The sequence below is a fragment of the Egretta garzetta genome, unplaced genomic scaffold, assembly GCF_000687185.1.
Source record: "Egretta garzetta isolate BGI_Z169 unplaced genomic scaffold, ASM68718v1 scaffold238, whole genome shotgun sequence".
Lineage (NCBI taxonomy): Eukaryota > Metazoa > Chordata > Aves > Pelecaniformes > Ardeidae > Egretta > Egretta garzetta.
In genome coordinates this window covers 477,289-495,874 of record NW_009260402.1, presented here as the reverse complement: position 1 = coordinate 495,874, position 18,586 = coordinate 477,289, and the positions used below count along the sequence as shown (strand labels likewise).

At 47.1% G+C, this 18,586-nt stretch overlaps 1 protein-coding gene across 1 annotated transcript in view; it reads left to right on the top strand.

Annotated features, from left to right (window-relative positions):
• The window catches only part of ARHGAP25 (Rho GTPase activating protein 25), a 23,495-nt gene extending 8,585 nt beyond the window's left edge, over positions 1 to 14,910 (top strand). Inside the window, exons 3-11 of the mRNA XM_009643386.2 lie at positions 1,432 to 1,519; positions 1,906 to 2,025; positions 4,855 to 5,062; positions 7,556 to 7,688; positions 8,672 to 8,745; positions 9,307 to 9,428; positions 10,183 to 10,382; positions 10,884 to 11,473; positions 12,067 to 14,910. Of these exons, the coding sequence (XP_009641681.1) occupies positions 1,432 to 1,519; positions 1,906 to 2,025; positions 4,855 to 5,062; positions 7,556 to 7,688; positions 8,672 to 8,745; positions 9,307 to 9,428; positions 10,183 to 10,382; positions 10,884 to 11,473; positions 12,067 to 12,277 (1,746 nt within the window). The 3' untranslated portion in view covers positions 12,278 to 14,910. The remainder of the gene's footprint in view (positions 1 to 1,431; positions 1,520 to 1,905; positions 2,026 to 4,854; positions 5,063 to 7,555; positions 7,689 to 8,671; positions 8,746 to 9,306; positions 9,429 to 10,182; positions 10,383 to 10,883; positions 11,474 to 12,066) is intronic.
• Positions 14,911 to 18,586: the final 3,676 nt, after the last annotated feature.

The window sequence follows — 18,586 nt, the reverse complement described above, 5'->3', positions numbered from 1 at the left end:
CACGTCAGTTCTGATGCTTTTTGAGATCCCCAGCAGAGCACAACGTGCACCCAACCTTAGCACAAAACAGGAGTGTGATCACCCACTTGGGCATGATTTCAACGTCTGCACCCGTGCTTGACAGCCACAGCTCTCTGGCAGCATCATCCCATCTTCAGCCCCTCCGGGTTGTAACAAGCCCTCTGTCTCACCTGTATAAACCATTTCTCAGGGTACGCACTGTAGTTCACTTACCAGGAAGAAATCAGGTTGTCTTCCCTATTTATATGGATCATTTTTCATTTTTCAACCATTTTCTCCATACTGTAACTTACTTTTTGCATATCCACCATCATTTCCTTGTTTTAAGAAGTTTCAGGGCAAGGTTCTCCCCATTGCTGGAAAAGCCATTCCCTGTGTGAATTGTTAGTGGTAGGAAAACTGATCTCAAGATAGAAAACACTCATAAAAGGAAGGCAATCAGTAGATCCTCAGGGTGAAAGCACAGGGCAGAGCTCAGTGGGATCCAGGTTCTATTTCTGGCGTTGCCCTGTTTCAGGGGTGACTGGAAAGAGCAGTTGCCCCAACCGTAAAGGAGATCTAGAAACAGAAAGTGCAATAGTTTATTGCTATTTATGGTGCTTCTGGCAGCTCTTGCCATGACCCTGATGCACCATCCCAGATCATTTTAAACCTCTCTGATTCCATCAACAGTTCTGATTGATACAGCTGGATTTCAGGCTTTTGGAGCCCTGATGGTCCTCACTGCTTGCAGGAGCCCAATGGCTTTCTGGAGGCCGAAATTGCTGAGAAAATAAATTTCTGTGGCACAGCCTCGTTTCCTGCGCTGGGAGGGAGGCCTCCGGTGCTGACTCATACGCCTGCTTGGCCCCCACGTGCCTCGGCTGCTCCCCACCCATCCCCTCCAGCAGGGACCGAGCTGCCCGTGTTTGTCATGGCAGTTGGGGAAAGGAAGGTCCAAAAGAAGCGGCCATTTTCCACTTTGTTTCCCTTCTTTTTCTCTACTCCTCCAATCTTTGAGTTTGGATTTTGTCTTTAAGTGATGCTGTGCTAAAGGAACTGTTTTCCTGCTCTGGTGCAGCAGAAACAGGGTGCTCTGGTGTTTTGCCGAGTCCCTTCTCCTTTGTACTTTCTTCTTCCACTCCCAACAGGGGTTAAAAAACCAAAACATGAGAAGGGAGGGAAAAAAAAAAGGAAAGAGCAAAATAACCAGTTTTCTTATTCTGAGAATCTTTTAATCAGAAAAGCTGGCATTTAAGCAGCATCCCTTATTGTTTGAAAAGTCGTTTTTATCATGTATATATATGAGGCCACCAGGTCCTGTGATCTGTTTGAGAGAAGGACTTCAGTCCTCAGTGCTGACACACGGTAGCGTCAGCCTCGCAGAGATGGGACACCGGTATTTGCAGCTCCTGCTCTGCTTTGTCCTAGGGTTGCCTGTCTCTCCAGGGAAGCACCATCAAGGAGGTGGCCAGCAACTCAGAAGAAGGAGGGAAATTTATCTTCGAAATCATCCTAGGTGAGGATGCTTCACTCCTCTTCGTTGCATGCTTTTGGGCTGCCAGTCCTTTTGCTCCCACTTCTTTTCAGGGTCCCCACAGCGCTGCATTACACACAAAGCCCAATGTCTTGCTTTCAATACTCACATGTCAGGGCTGGGGGAAGGCCCTGTGCCCATGCCCCATGCTTGAGAAGCCTTGCCAAGCTGCAACGTTAAGCAGTTTCTGTTCCTTTCCTGCAGAACTTCAGCAAGGCTGCAATGTAAGAGCGCTGCTTCATTTCACAGCCAAATAGACATTAATGGAGAAATTTGCAGCCAAAAGCATTTAGCAAAGGAAAGAACAATAATGTCTTTTTTTCCTCCAATCCTCTCTATAAATCATGCATAAATGTTTTTTTTTGCAGGGGTGTCTGGAGACCAGAACCGGACGGGGCAGGACACCTGTGTGCTCATGGCTAATTCCCAGTCTGAGATGGAGGAATGGGTTAAATCCATCCGACGAGTGCTGGGGTCAGCGTCAGGAGGTAATGGAGAGCAGGCACAGTTCTCGGAGAGGCGATTTCCTACCATCTCCTTGTGCTCTGCAGTACTTTTGTGCAAGGATTTCAAAGCTGGGCTCATAAATCCTTGAAACTGGCAAACGAAGCTGTAATGTGACTGTAACTGGTAATGCCTTAGAAACCTACTCCTAGACTGGACCCTGCGGTGTTGGGTCTGCTACAAACATGGGCAGCATTAAGGAAATGGCAGCCAAGCATGAATGAAGATTTCTGGGCTGGTTTCAACCTCTCTTGCAAACTTCCTCATTGACTTATTGACCCCAGAATATGTTGTTCCTTAAAACAGCTCATATTCAGGGATATAGCTAGCATTGAAAAATCTTGCCTTTCCCCTGCCAATTTCCTCGCTTTGCTTTTCTTCCAGCTTTTCTCGCTCAGCCCAGCCCTTCTGCCCCCATAGTCTCTGCAGAATCCGCCTTGGCCACGCAGTCACCCTCCCACATGCAGACAAGGCTTGTGGTGACAGGATCCTTGCTTCCAGCCCTTTTGGGCATGCATTTATGCCGTTACAAAATGGTGGTCATGGAAGTATAGAACATGAATCAAGCAGAAAGGAGCACACTGTAAATTCACCACCAACAGGCGAAGCCCACAAAGGAAACAGCAAAGGTCACTCCAGCTACTTTTCCTATAAGGACAAACCATCCAGACTTTTCCTATAAAGGTGAACTCCTATAAGCAAGATCCACCAATGAAACACGGCTGGGAGCCTCTCTAGCTCTCTTCCAAAAGAGCACTAACCTGGATGGTCATCCTGAGCCTCTCCTCCCTCCCTCTGTGCTTTGCCCTGACTATTTATGTAATTGTTTATAGCATCCATACACCCTTCAGCTGTATAGAATCATGGAATGTTTTGGGTTGGAAGGGACCCCCAGAGGTCACCCAGCCCAACCCCCCTGCAGGAGCAGGGACACCTTGAACCACATCAGGTTGCTCACAGCCCCGTCCAACCTGGCCTGGAATGTTCCCAGGGATGGGGCCTCCACCCCCTCTCGGGGCAACCCCTGCCAGGCTTTCACCACCCTCACGGCAAAGAATTTCTTCCTTAGACCCAGTCTAGTGTAGGACTACATGACAGAGCTCTGGTCTCTCCGATGTAAATACTACAAGTCACAGCAGTTCAGAGGCAAGCAGGTGCTGCCAATTTGAGCTGTTTCACAGTGTGACCCTGCCATAGGCACAGGTAACCTTCACCTAAATGACGACACAGCTGGTTTTTATCTGCAACCCTGGTGTTTTCTGCCTCTAAACTGAAACATGCCATGCCCCAGGGCAGGCAGCATTACTCATCTTAAATTAGGATTCCATGAGCCAGAAATTTCCACCTGGCTCTAATATTTAATAACAACTCCACATCTGATCTTTGCTTAAATTTAGGAGGCTGCCAGTTTCTTCCAGTGACCTTAAATGATAGAAAATGTAAATTTATAGTAGTACAGGGAGCCCTGAGGATAGCAGAGAATTCAGATACTACAGAGCTACATTTTATGTCGATACACAGGGTAACAGACCCCAAAACTTCACGCTTTAGGGTCTTGGCTTCAGTGCAAGCTGAGGCAATATGTGCTTTTAAAGCGACCCACTGCATAGAGGAGGATTTGGCAAGAGCCCACCTGGCAGCAGCCCCATATGACCCAGCTAGTTGTACACCAAAAAGCAGAGCAGCTGCAAAGAATGAAGCAACAAAATCTTAGAGGGCTTTTGCCACCCACAACAACAGCCACATGCCAGGTGGGCTGGCATGGGCATCCCATTGGCCCTGGGGAGGTATCCCCAAATTAACAAATCCACCACCTTGCATTTAAATAAGCAATTCATTATCAGCTACCAAAGCAGCAGGGCAAAAATAAAGCTCTTTGCCTTTACTGTGCACAATGACAGGTTTATATTCATTATTTAAAAGTGTAAGCAAGTCATAAATGAAAAATCCCCATGATCAGGCAGGTGCTGACAAGCCTCGTGGTTCTACATGAGAGTGTTTACTTGCATTTTCCTGGTCTGGAAGATCTGCAGGAATTATTTCAGCCTTTAGAGCACGAGGTGAACACATCACAAGGACTGCTGGGGCAAAAATATGGTAGAGGACCATAGGACCCTTTGCCATTAATATCCCTGAGCCAGTTCAAGTTGGGATTTGTCTGCTCTTACCATGCCCCAGACTCCAAGGAGGAAGAGCTGGGATGCAGGCTGCTGCCTTCCCACCTTTGAGCTTTTCTTTTGCTGCGAGTTGAGGATGAAAAGGCCATTTCTCCGAAGGAAAGGTACCACCCGCTGCAAAATACTGCTCTTCTTTGCACAGGGATTTCTGGAGGAGGAGAGGTGAGGGGAGGGGGAAGAAAAGTGACTAAATTGGTAAGACTTCCAGTCCCTGGAAGACTTTGCAAGGCTGCTGCTCTTATTTCTTGGTGATCTCCTGTGCTTTCTATATCCTTCAGGTCTGTGTAATGAGCTTGCCTTCCCTCCTTGTGCCCTTGCATCAGCCTTTTTGCTGTTCTTTTCTCCCTCTGTATCAGCAGCCTGCTCCAAGGCAGGCAAGCAGCATGGCAAAAAACAAGGCTCACTGCTTGGTTTTAATCATTTTCAGAACTGTTAATTATTTGGAGGAGGAACAAGGTTTCATTTTGCTATTATTTCTTTGGAAGAAGTTCTGCTTTCCCCAAGTGTGCAGACTTCTTGCTCCTACGCTATCAGAAAAGCAGGTACCACTGTTACATTTGCGGTGATGCACTTTGGTAGGTAACGTGCCTTTAGCAAAGCTTTTGGGCCCCTCTCACCTCTCTATCCTTTCCCTAGTGGTGTTTGGCCAGCGCTTGGCAGAGACCATGGCCTATGAACAGAAATTTGGGCAGCACCAGGTCCCCATCCTGGTGCAGAAGTGTGCAGAGTTCATCCGGGAGCACGGCATGAGTGAAGAGGGCATCTTCCGTCTCCCCGGCCAGGACAACCTGGTGAAACAGCTCAGGGACGCATTTGATGCTGGGGAAAGGCCATCATTTGACCGGTAATGCTGTATTCCCCCCCTCCTACTCAACTAGGTCTCATACACCCCAAAATGTGGGGGCCCCAGAGAGCCCAGCAGTGCCCTGTAGGAAACTTGGACCCTCCAGAGGGCTTGATAAGGAGAGAGGATTCAGCAGAAACCCCAAATGGAGGTAAAAGCAGAATCAGGGGGTGCTGAGATGAGATTAATGGCAATAAAGGAAAGCATTTAGGAAAATCCTGGCCCCACACAGCCATTATTATTTGTGAGACCAGCCAAGAAATGAGGCAAAGGGAAGAACCTGCATAGCCCATCAGCTAAGGGTAGAGGTTTAGAGAAGGAAGCATAAGTAGAAGATCACAAATAAGCTCAGAGAACACCTTGATGCTCACATCAGAAGTTATTTCTTTCCCTGCCAGCCCATAGTCATGATATTTGCCTCCTGTTGCTTCTCCCCACACCACTATATAGAGATGAGAGAAAGATTTGGATGCAAGGCTGAATCCTCCTGACCCCCTTCCTCTGCAGGACTAAGAGGAAATGGCAAACTCCCTGAAGCCAAGAAAGCAGCTTGTAGGTAGACCTACCTGCAGGTCTCAGAGAGGCTTTGGAGAGAGACATTTGCCACTGCTACCTCTGTCATGCCCTATGCAAAATGAGAGAAGAAAGATAAATCCCTGGTGCATCTCTTTATAAAGCCCTCCCTTGATAGCTTGCAGACCAGCTGCCCCTGCAGATGCCTCATTATCTCTAAAGAGGTTTCCCACCGGTTCCCACCCCGAAGTCAGAGTTTAACCCCTTACTTCTGGCCCTAGTTGCAAACGTCGTTGCCCAGCCTTCCCTGCTCACTCATGCAGGCTGCTCTGGGGCTTCACCCAACAGTTTGCGCTGGTGAAAGCAATGACCCCTGTGCTGGGGTAAAGGAAAAGTGGGTTCTGCCTTTCCACTGCGCCTAAAGTGAAGCTTTTTGGTTTAATTCCTGCCCTGTCCTATCCTAATGGAGACAGGGAGCGCCCAGGCTGCTGCATGTGTATGAAGGTGCTTGATACTGCCGTGGTTATGCCCCTAATGCAGGGAGCTGCCCCATACGGCACCACCTGAGCTCTGAGAGCTGCTGGCAAAATCTGGGGTGCTCGTGGGAGGGGAGCACCCAAAACCAGGAGCTTCCCTGGACTTTTGTGCAAAACAGTTTGCCTAAGCGGAGCGAGGGGGCCTCATCCCTGTATTTGCAGGCCTGTCCCTAACTGCAAAACTTTTCCTATTTTCACCTAGCTTTGTGCAGCTTGGTTAGGAAAAACCACAGCACTTTTACCTAAACAGTCCCTGCGCTGTGCAAGGTGGAGCCACGGCTGCTCTGGGAGCGTAACCATCCTGGTTGTTGGTTTTCCAGCTGAATATTTCTTGCTTTCTGGGTGCCAGAGTCCTGCTGAGAGCTTTCCTGTTGTAACCTGTATGGGGGTCATAGGAAGGTGAAGCATATTTTTTTTTTCTTTTCTTTTGCTGTCAGAGCTGTGTTTTGCAGCAGGGCATGGAGAGGGAGTTTGGCCCTCTTCCCACACCCTGCCATGTTAACCCTGTGCTGCAGGGCTTGCTATGAGCATTGCTGGGGTGATCTCAGGGTGACTGCAACCCCCACGCACTTCAATCAAAACATTTTCTTAGTGAGGAGGAAGGCCAGTAATGGGGTTTTCAGGGACCTGAATGCTGCAAGATGCTGGCTCGCCCTTCAGTGCCATCTTCACAGCCTGTGCACAGGGACACTTGCGTGCACAAGCATGGCAGGATTGAGTGGGGAACATTAGAAAGCTGCCGTTGCAGCCCAGGCATCCAGGATGCCTGATAGTGTGTATTTATAGGCCCTACAAAAATACAGCTCTGAAAAAACTCCCCGACGGTTATGTGCGTTTGTTAAAAATAATAGTATTTTTAAAACCCCACCCAATCCTAAAAATAAATGACCTGGGGGATTTTTGCTAGAAGTTTATAACAGTTTAGCGACTTCAAGGTAGGTCAAATTAGAGGCTTACGATCTTGACAGTGTCCTTTTGACATAATGTAAACTATATGGTATGCAAAGCTGCAAACATCTGTCCCGGCAGAACATCTTCAGTAATTGCTGTTAATCTTAAAAACCCCAGGCAAGCTTCGCCAGCTCCGCGCCGAGTGGGGAGTGCCTGCCAAACATGTGAACACCAGACAATATTTGCATGCAAACCCTCACGAGTCAAACGCAGGCTGGGAAGGCTCAGCCCGGGTATGAACACTGGGGACCTGCCAGCCCCACGGTGGGGAAAATCTCCACCAAGCATTTATTTTCCTGCCAGCTGGGGCTGTTCCCTGGCTTGGGGTGCCCTATGGATTCCCCCCAGCTTGGTTTGGCCTCCCTGTTTATCTCTCTCTGTTTCCTGCACCTATACACAGAGTTTAAATATAATCTCATGCTCCTGGAGCAGGGTTGGGTTTGCTCACCAGCTGGGTGCAGGTTTCCTGTGAGTGGCTCTTTGCACGTTGCAGGGATACGGATGTGCACACGGTGGCTTCTCTGTTCAAACTCTACCTGCGGGAGCTCCCGGAGCCAGTTGTACCCTGGATGCAGTACGAGGATTTCCTGCTGTGCGGTCAGGCACTGGATGCGGATGAGAGAAAGGTAGAGATGCATTCATTTCTCTCCTTCTGGCCTTAAAATTAGCTGTGTTTCAGTGCCAGGGCTTTGTGAGCTGGAGAGGCCAGGTGCATACAGAGCTGTGCATTATAAGCTGTGTAATTACTGAGCTTTGGAATCTGAAAAAAAAAAAAAAAGGGGGTTAAAATTAAAAAGAGAAAATCTCCCAAAGCCAGTGGGGTTTCCCAACTTGACAACATGGGTTTATCCATTTTAAAGCTTAAATTCCTGGAGCAGATCTTAGAGCTGCTCAGCACCTCTTTTCCTTGAACCCCTGCAGCAAACAGTGAGTGTGAACACCAAAAGAGGAAGGAAACACAACCTCCTGCAGGCTCCATCAGCCCGAGCTGAGAGCGGAGCTGCCATGGGGCTCTGGGTGAGACTAAGGAAGGAAGTGGGGACTTGGGAGAGGGAGAACAGATGGGAACTGTCTTTTCCTGATGATACATTTGAGTGGAAAAGAAGCCCTCCACTGCAAAAATCCAACTCACGGATGCTGTTCCTATACACAGAAAAATAAGGCAGATCTCCTCAGTAGCATGAGCTCTGTGAACTGCAGCGCTCAGCCCTGTATTTCAAGGGCAAATGTTTTTTGTAGGCTGTTTCACTTCAGGATTTTGGGGGTTAAGAATTTCCTAAATGTCTATATACAAGAATTGCAAGGAGATTAGGCATGATCCGCTCTTTCCAAAGACCTCACCACACACGTGCTGGGCTGGAGGGGACCCTGCTCTTTCCTTCGTTACCGCGGCAGCAGCCGTGCTGGGCAATGGGCTGCCTCTTCTTGCTGAGCACTGTACAAAAACTTCTCCATGTCCATGCTTGGTTTGCCAGAGAAATGTAATTTCCAAGGTGAGCAAATGCCAAGAGGTGGGACCATACAGGGATGGATGGAGTGACCAAGAGCCGCTCTTGAGCCTGTACACATCTGTGAATCTTTATGGAGTTATTTCTTAACTTGCATTTAGGGCCATCAGGAACTCCTGAAGCAACTGTCCCTCCTTCCCAGAGACAACTACAACCTCCTCAGCTACATCTGCAGGTCAGTCCTCTGCACAAAGTATAAACAGCTCAGATTTGGTGTTGGTGAGTAGAAATAGCCCAAAGGCTGAGGCTGACTCCTCTAGAGAGAGCCCTCTTAAGCTGGGGTTTGGTTCTCCTCAAGGCACCAGATCCTGGCGTTTGTAAAGGGAGAATTTCAGCCATGGGGACAATGTCTGAGCATGAATGCCTACCCTAAAACTCACATATGAATCCCTGAGAATTAAAATCAAACATAGATTTTCTAGACAAAGCCTTGTGGAATAAAACCACTGGGTTTCACCCAGCCTGGGTGATTTCTCTGTGGTTATTAAATATTATGGGGGGGTTTCCTTTCCTTTCTGATTTTTTTTGGGTGAGCAGCTCATCATGTGGTGGTTTTTCTATCGACAACAATAAGACCCAGCTCCAGTTTGCAGTTATAAGGCAACTATATGTTTCTGTCCTTGGGACTTAGAGGAAGACCTGGATGGTTTAATCAGAATTTTATACCAGTGGGTGTGTATGGCTTTTTGCAGTCTTCCTTCTCCAACTTGAAATATTTTCCCTTGGACTCTGGCAGGTTTCTACATGAAATACAGTTGAACTCTAGTGTCAACAAGATGAGTGTGGATAACCTGGCAACAGTGATTGGAGTGAACCTCATCAGACCCAAGATAGAGGATCCCGCGATTATTATGAGAGGTAAAAGGGACTGCTGGAATAATTGGCATGGGAACAGCCAATATGCTGACATACTCAGCTGCATCCACAATCTTGAAATTAAAAATTTTCTACGGTACACCCATGGATATAAGCCAGACACATGCCTGGGCACAGTAAGGATGGCAGGGTAGAGTAAAGCCATGTGTTAGGCTATAAATGTGTTAACAGTGACAAAAACCCCTCAGGAGTTGCACTCAGTGTTCTCTCCATAGATTTCAAACAATTCAGGGATTTGGTGAAGTCACCTTCATTTTGCTTAGAGCAGGAAGGCGTGACATTCTCCTTAGAGAAACAAAGGAAGCTCGAAGAAATTACTGTTTAGCTGACCCAAACTGTAACACCACGGGCAAGGACAGATGCGGCAGAACTAATAGAAGAAATATTTTAAGGCCAAAGACTGCTCTGCTCTCACATGCAAATGGTCCAGGTATTCATATGTCTGCTCATGTAACTGATACTTGTAGTTTGCTTGTCGAGCCAAAGAAAAGCGTGATTTGTTGCTTGGTGCAACTGAGCTGACTCCTGTCTTGGTTGCTCCATGGTTTACTCTTCTGGAGCGACATAAAAATCCCTCCCTTTATTTGTTTTTATGATCGTGCTCCTTGTCTTCACCTGCATTACTATGTGCATCTTCATTTTGGACACCAGAAAGACCAACCAGAAAATGCAAGTGTGGGTGGAAGGAAGCCTATCACATTGGGTTTGCTGCTGACAGATCTCTAATTTCTTCCAGGCACACCACAGATCCAGAAAGTGATGACTGTGATGATAAGTGACCATGCAGACCTCTTTCCCCCGTCCAAGGACGTGCCGCCCTCCTCACCTGCCCAAAAAAATGACAAGAAGGCCCCAATCCCACGCAGCTCCGTGGGCTGGGATGCTGCAGAGGACCCTGCGGTGCCCAGGGCAGAGAGCTTGATCCAAAGGGAAATGGTAAGGCTCAGAGAAATAATAAGATATAAATTGAACAAATGTGTGATTAATTATTATGGGATCCAAGAGGTCAGCGAGCCACTAAAAGCGTTTGCTATTAATAGGGTAAAGAGCTGTAACTGTCGTCCCTGGAATATCTACATCAGGAAAATGATGTAGATCAATTTTCCACTTTCCTGTGGAAAATCTGCTGTTCTGGGAAAAATGAAAACTCCTGAAGTTTTTTAGCTCAAAGGCAGTATAGATTAAACTTTTTCAGCCCACGCTGGTGAAGTGAAAACAGTAAGGATTAAAGGCTTTTCTCAGAAAGAAAGAATCTCTGCAGAAAGTTCTTTTTAATGGAAAACATGGTGCAACCCCAAATAATTTTTTATGGAAAACTTGTGGCCATTCCTGTTACCACGCTAAAATGTGCCTTTTGTAAATATTGCAGTCGCTGCAACCTGTCTCTGCTCACAGAGCAGGACGAGGCTGTCCTAATGCCGTGGGTCTATTTTACAGAGAGGTGACCTGAATTCCAGCAGTGCCCCCGGACCGGCTGCGAGCTCAAGTGCACCCAGAGAAGATAATGGGTCCAAAGATACCCTGGGAATGTGGAAAACACAGTCGAGGAAAAGAACTCAGACTTTACCTAACAGGAAATCTTTCCTGACGGCTGCTGCTTCGGGGGAGAAAGGCAGCAATGACAAAAATGACATACGTGCCAGTGACTTTTGGAAAAGCTCCCCTGCGAGCAGCGCACACCCCGTGGTCCCTGACGGACATAAGAGAACATTGTCTCATGATCTTTTTAAGCTCCTCGACCTTCACCGGGCTTCAACCTACGATAACGTTCCCACCTCCCAGGCAGAAAGTGGGGAAGGCAGAGGCTCCAGCCCCAGCCCCAGCCCTTCGAGCTGCGTCTCCGATAAGGAATTTCAACCCTGCCCCAGTCCCAGCCATCAGCCAAAGGAAATAGCCAGTCCTACCAGCAGCCCGGCCGAAGTCTCCCAGCCCGATCAGGAGAGCAAGGAGTTTCTGCAAAACATGATCCTGAAGCTGGAAAAAGAAATGGAAATACAGAAAAATGACTACGAGGAACAAATTAAAAGGTAACACGGTGCACAGCGCTGCTTTCTGGAGAGTACGGAGTCTTCAGCTGATGTTATTACAGCACTAGGGTTGCACAGATTTATTTACCAGTAATACTATGCAGTATATAAGAGCAATGACTAATGATAAAATATAATATTATAGTAGGCTATCTAAAAGTCAGTGCTCATGTGCTGTACTCTCATGATGCAGTTGCTAATGTTATATTACTACACTATTAATACTCTATAGTTCTTATTACATCAGTGTATGGCACTATAACATTTCTGCAATAATGCCACTGTCATAATTCTTGTTATTATTACAATATTGTACCATTATACTATCCAGAATTCAGCTGTAGCATTATTACATTATTAGTTGTACCCATCAGTGTTATGATAGCTTCACATACTGTTATCATAGTGTTGTATATCACATGAATTGATTTATTGCATCGTGTTATGTGGCCATTGAGGGTCAGGGGATCAGGACAGAACCTCTGGCTTCTTTTACTGCTTAATGACACAGAGGGTGGACTCCTTAGGAGCCAAATGATGACTTCCTGGCACTCTTCTGATCCAATCCTTTCATGCTCCGTTTCTCTTTGCAGTCTCGAGAAGGAAAACTATGAAGTCTGGGCCAAAGTGGTGAGGCTGAATCAGGACATTGAGAAGGAGAAGAAGAAGTGTGAGGAACTGGAGCTGAAGTTGATGAACATGGAGCGCTCACGGGAGGACATGGAGAAGAAAAACAAGATGCTTGAGGAGGAGATAAAAAACTTATCTAAATCCACGAGCAAAACTGATGCCAAAACCAACTAGGTGAAGATACCCAGCTGTGCCCAGACATAAAATGGAGCTGCATGAATCCACAGGAATTGCCAAGCAGGTTCAGATCCAGGGACTTGTATCATCCGGTGTTCTGCTACTGACTGCGGGCTGGTTCGGAGAAAGGAGCCCAGAAGTTAGAGGCTGGTTTATGCTCTGAAACAGGAACTTTCAAAAATATTCTTTAGCTTTTTTGGTGTGGTTTTTTTCAACTCCTCTTTCAGCTGCTCAAGTTACCTGTAGAACAGGCCAATACTTCTTGCTGCTCAAACAGAATATCTTGCACTCAGGAGTTCAGGTTAAGGACGCATTATGCCTTTACAAAAATAAACCAGCAAGCATCCCCCCTGCCAGCCGGCTGGCTCCTTGCTGCAGACACCCACAGTGCTTCTGAGTGGAACAAAAACTCCATGAATCCTGGATCTGGGAAGACAGAAAAGCCCCGAGGTCTGGGGTGACACAGCCTGTCACGCAGTGTGTCTGGATGATGGGCTACAAATGCTGTCAGCACCACGGTCGAGATGTTCACATACAGTTGATTATTGCTCTTATAGAGTAAGCGAAGCCCAGACAGCCCATCGGGTCCACGGAGAAGAGGTCTCATACAGCATCACTCGCTGTGCTGTGCCAGACTCATCGATATCAAGGCTCCCAGTATCAAATCAAAATATCATTAAAAACTCTTTCATTAAGCAGCTGTTCAGTTATTTTAAATCACTGTTCCTTACAGCCATGTGTATATAAATCCAGCATGGCCGGTGACAGGGCTTTGGAGAGCACTTTGACACATCCATACACCGAGCTCTCTGTGCAGAGGGAGTCCATCAGCAACTTTACCCGGTACAGAAAATGGGGCTTCTGCATTTTTCCTATGGATGGTTTTCAAAGAATAACAGATCTGGACTTATTTACCGCCTCCACTTTTGTTTTTCATCATTTCATCAGTGTAGAACAGGATTTTCTCAGCCACCTTGGTGGAAACCTGGGTTTGCACCCCAACGATGATGCTGGGTCTCTCTTGCTGCCATCAGTGTCAAGACTAACCAGGCCCGAAGGTCTCATGGTGCCAGTGTGGCTATTTGTAAACTTATCTGCTTGTTTTCCCACTGCCTGCCAGCAAGTCTCCCTTCCAGCAGTACCAGGATGCTGCGGAAGCTTTTGGTGTAGGAAAGAAAATAACAGGACTCTGCAAGAAAACCTTTTGCTCCTCATTTATGTTAAGAATGGGGAACACCACCACACAGCCTCAGCCCAGCCTAGAGCCTTCAAGGGAAGAGAAAAGGGAAAAACACAGAGATCTGCAGGAGTTTTCAAGCAAGATGTCTAGGACCAAACGTGTGTCTCTGTGCCAAGCATGGTGAAGTTAATGCAATGACACTGGATTACTGCTACTGAGGACTTGGCTTTGGTGATACGGAAGTTCAGCTCGAGACAGGCTGCAGGCCTGCTTGGCAGAGCCTGCAAAGAAAAACGAGCTGGTGAAAGAAAGGGACAAAGAGGGAACTATGTGAAAAAGGGGGAGGTGGGAGCAGAAAAATGTTATCAGAGAATAAAAGTCAATACTGGGTATATAGCACTTGCTGCTGTCAGCCTTGCTGGGAGGGGACTTGTCTAGCCCTAAAACTGAGCCCAGACTCCTTAGTCTCAAACTTAGATTCAGTTCGGTGTATTGAATCTGCCTCTGCTCAGCTGTGGCTATAAAGTACAGGTAAAGGGAAGGTTTGTGAAACTTGAGCTGCATTTAAGAATCTGACCCATAAATAGCTCATTCGACCTATAGGCTCTGACTGCAGGTGGTTTTCCTTTCCATAGGATCCCCAGAAACGACACAGCTCCTCACTCTCCTGCCCACAAACCTTCACACCAAGGCATTAATTTTTTTCTGGAGGCCTGCATGGGGTTACTGCATGGGGCTACGGCAAAATCACAGTGCCTTCCAGAGGACCCACAGCCAAGGTCCTCTGCTCTTGCAACGATCAAATCTGATTAAAATGTGTCAAATCTGATTAAAATGTTTCAAATCTGATTAAAATGTTTCAAATCCAAAACTTGGTAATTTGAAATCTCAGTAAGGATCACTGCATTGGATAAGCAGGCCTGGACCTGCTGGTGCAGAGCTCTGCAGCCCACAGCCTTGCAGAGGGATGGGCATCACAGGGGAGGACAGTGTGGCCTCCACCAGGCTTGGCCACCTTCAAAGATGAGCTATCCAGACCTCACCTTCCCCATCACCTGCACGTCCCACACGCTACGACATCCTGAGACGATACATTCCTTGTCTCCTCAAGTCTCTTTCAAGCACCACTAACACCACTGGTGCTGCAAGTCAAAGTTCCCACCATGCACCTACGGGTCCCACATCTTCCTGGCATTCAAATCAAGAGGTTTCCAAAGTGCCTGCGAGATGCATTTTGCTTGCTGTCATTTCAGAGCAACTGTTCCCATCCACGATTCTTTTCTGATTTCAGATGACCTTGATAGAGCTGCTTCAGTGTTTATTTAATTTTTTACCTTTACAAGGAACTCATTACTAATGTGGGCATGAGGCTCAGGAGTCATTTAGGGAGAAACTTCTCCATCGGGTCTAGGAGAAACGTCGTGAACATCTGGGCTGGAAATGCCACACGCTCCTTTCTGCAAAGATCAAAAGTGTGAAGAGACAAATAATTCCTTCACAGCCCGCAGTAGACTGTAATGACGTGAAAAGGCTTGGCTGAGGCTCAGAAGTCTCCGCGATTAGGACAAGTGCACGTTATTTTAGTATAAACTGCGCATTCCTCCACTTCCGCTGCAGATAGGCAAAACAACCTCTATCAGAGCATGACTGCTTCTGAAGATCAGAGTAACTGCTTTGAAGATATTCTCCCCATTAAAACTTGGAGTGTTTATAGTGGTTATATTTAAAAGATAGACTTTCCAATAGAGGTCAGGTGGGCTGGAAATTCCGAAGTGCCTGGGGGGAGTGAACAACCTCAGGGAGTGACATGGGCATCTTATGAGCTGGTGTTGCTGTTGGGTGCTGTAAGATAAGGAGTGTTTTCCTTTTTAAAAAGTGAGCTTTTTCCAGAGACAGAAAAGCATGGATCTGCCTGTGCCAGACCTGTGGGAACTTTGCATCCTTTTCAGCTCCGGGGGTTTATCCTCTCAGCTCAGCCACACAAAGCCCAGAGCTGCACCTGAATAGGGGCAATGCCCAAATCCTACTCTGGATTTAATGCACTTTCAGATCTTCGGTTGGAGACACCAGAACATGAGGTCCCTGAAAACTGACTGATGCGTGACCTATATTTCCTTCTTCCCTCTTTTTCGCAGCCAAGCTGTGAAGCTTTTTGGGGAAGGAGTAGCAGAGAAAGTCTCATCTGTTCCTGAAACGGGGGTTGTGGTTCCTCTGTGCTGCAGGGGGCATTACAAACTCATGGAGGGGTGTTTGGTGGCTGCTTTCCAGCTCGGAAGGCTTTAAGCATTGATTCTGGATATCCTCAAAAGTGTGAAACTACTACTATCATATAAAAGTACAATGGATCGTCTATCATGGAGAATATGTAGAAAGATCATTTTAAACCCTGTCCTGGGCACTGGAGGCTTGGAGGCTGCCAAAAAGGCAGTTTTCTTTCCCTCTTACCCCTCACACTGCACAGGCAGAGGGCACAAGAGCATCCCCTTCAAGGTGATGGGAGAGTGTGTAGGATAACCCACCAAGGATTTTCCTCTCCCTTTAAATGTGATGTGGCTTTCCAAATTAGAGCAATTAAAAGCACAGAGCTGAATGCATCTAAAACTGTTAAACCATGCATTACGGGGTGCAAATATGACATCTTTTAGGATAAAATTTTAATCCTGCTCTCACTGTCTAGTATTCTTTGCATTAGAGCAAAAAATCTGGTTTGCTCTTCTTAGGTATTTACTTCATTTGTTTAGGAATTCACTTCATTGTATCCAGGCATGAGAGGCAAGAAAGTAAAATTATCCTTCCCATATTATTGTCTTTGGATCCCGAGCCAGTCATGCTTATGCTGACTTATCCCCCCATATTTTATCAAAGTTGCATTTTTGGCATGATAGTAACTTTCCTTTTTTAGCTTAGCTACTGCATAAAATAGCAACTTGTTTTGGGAGTCGAGGTGGACGTGCTGGAAAAGTGTCCAGCCGTTATTTAGGATGGCTTACACAAACGAAAGAGAAGCAGTGAGAACATGTTGTTCCTCCCCCCGGAATGACAGATTACGGCAGTCCGTCCTTCCTTTACATGGGAGCTGGAAGATACCCCCAAAATAGGCTGCTTTGAAGAAGAAAAGACTGCCAAATTGAGACTTCTTGTATGAATATTTGTTCACCAAGGTGGGGAGGAAAAAAAGAAACCTCCCCAGACTTTGAGCCAAGCCCTCCCTGGAAGCGGTCCCACTCTCTGGCTTTCTCTGTGTTTTCCTGCCACCTTGCTGCAGCGTGGGGATGCTACAAAGCCAGACCGTCAAACTGGCCCGGAGGAAAAATGACCTGGCAAAAAAAGGAGCATCCTGATAAAGCGAGGGCCAACACAGGGACAGGAGGAAGCAGCCAGGGTAGCAGGGACAGGAATTGTCTGAATAAGCACTCCTTAGGAGAAAATGCTTGTCTATTCCAGCACAAAAAACCTGCAAGTTTAGGAATTCTGAGTTATTGAAGCAGATAAATGCCCTGAGCTCTTGCATGGTGAATACTGTACAGAGGCTGGGACAGCTTCTTCCTTGGGTAATTCACGTTGCCAACAGCTCACCGCATGCATGGTCTCCACCGAGAACAGTTCACCCTTCTAGCTGTTTTCCTTTACAAGAATTTTTTTGGTAGGTAAGTCCCATAAACAGAAGTGCTCAGCAGTTAATTGGGAACTTGGTTTCTTAAGAAATATAACTTCAGCCAAGTACAGCAACCAGGTGAGTGATGGGAATTTGGGTGCAATTTTCCTAACCGTCAGGCTGTGGGGCAGAGCAGAGACCTGAGTGGTGCTGCCACCGCAAGACTCCAGGGTGTGCTCGACCTTTAGCAAACAGCAGAGAATTTACCCAGCTGAAAAATCCACCAAGCAGAGAGCTCGGCGAGCATCTTGAGTCCATCATGTAAGGAAGCCATTCGCTTTTCATGCATAGCCCTGTCCAAAAGGTCTCCCTGTACTCCCGTGCCCAGCCAACCCTGCTGAGCCCAGCACGGCAGAGGGGTACGACACACCCGGTGCCGTCAGCGGCCACTGGTGTGGCTTGTGAAAATTTGCTTTATCACGTGTAAAAACACGATGTGATATTTTGGCCCTCTTAACACAATGTACCGATAACAGGAACTGGCAACGGAGGAATGTTCCTGTAATCTCATCAGCTGGCCAAAATGCTGTTTGCTGCATCCAGGGAGCTATTTCCAAACGAGTGCATTTTAAAACAAGGCAGCGAGGCAGGGGCCAGGCTTTGACCTCTTATTAAAGAAATGAGGATAAGCATCAGCTTGGCATCTGCTTTCTGAGCATGTGAGAGGTAAATTTTTCCTTTCCCGCCAGCGTTGCCTTGTTTCTTTCCTCAGCTCCCCGATAAGGGCCAGCACAGGCTGCCATCCAGCCGGAGAGGCTCCCCTTGCACTCTGCATGCTCTGGATGAGGTCCACACTCGATCCTGAGGGCCAGTGCAGGTTTTGAGTATTTTCAGTGACGACTTTACCCTGTGTGTCCCTTCCTGGGGCTCAGAGGATGGGTTTTCTAATGCTGCCAAATGTTCCCTTTGCATGCATATACCTTTCTGATGCCGCTAAAACCCCAGTGCTCATTTTAAGTGCTGAACTCTATGGAAATGCCTATCCAAATAGAGTCAGGAGGTCAGCCAAGCACCCCAAGGACAGTTGTTTCCAACACAACAGCTACAGGCAGCACCGAGGAATGAAAGGTCAAATGTCCACTGGAAACTGGAGTGTTTTCACATCCTGGGATGGGATGTTTCCATTGGAGGAGTGGGAACATCCTGCTCCTTTGCTACCTTCCTTCTATCCAGTGTGAAGAAGGCTAGATAAAGAAGTCTGAAATGGGGTTAAATCACATTTACAGTTTGCAGAAGACCTGGGATACAGGTTTAGAAATGCATTAGTTCCATGAGACTGGATCTTTCCCTTAGCTGGCAGTGGAAGGGCATTGGCTTAGGGTGGAGGATAGCACAAGAAGTTATGGAAAAGCAACAGCCGATTACGTTGCTGTCACCCACTCTGACCTGCTTCTGCTTACTCAAATATAAAGCCTCACTGGCAGGCCTCACTGGCTTGTAAAAATAAAACCATAGGAGAGTCTTTCTTCCA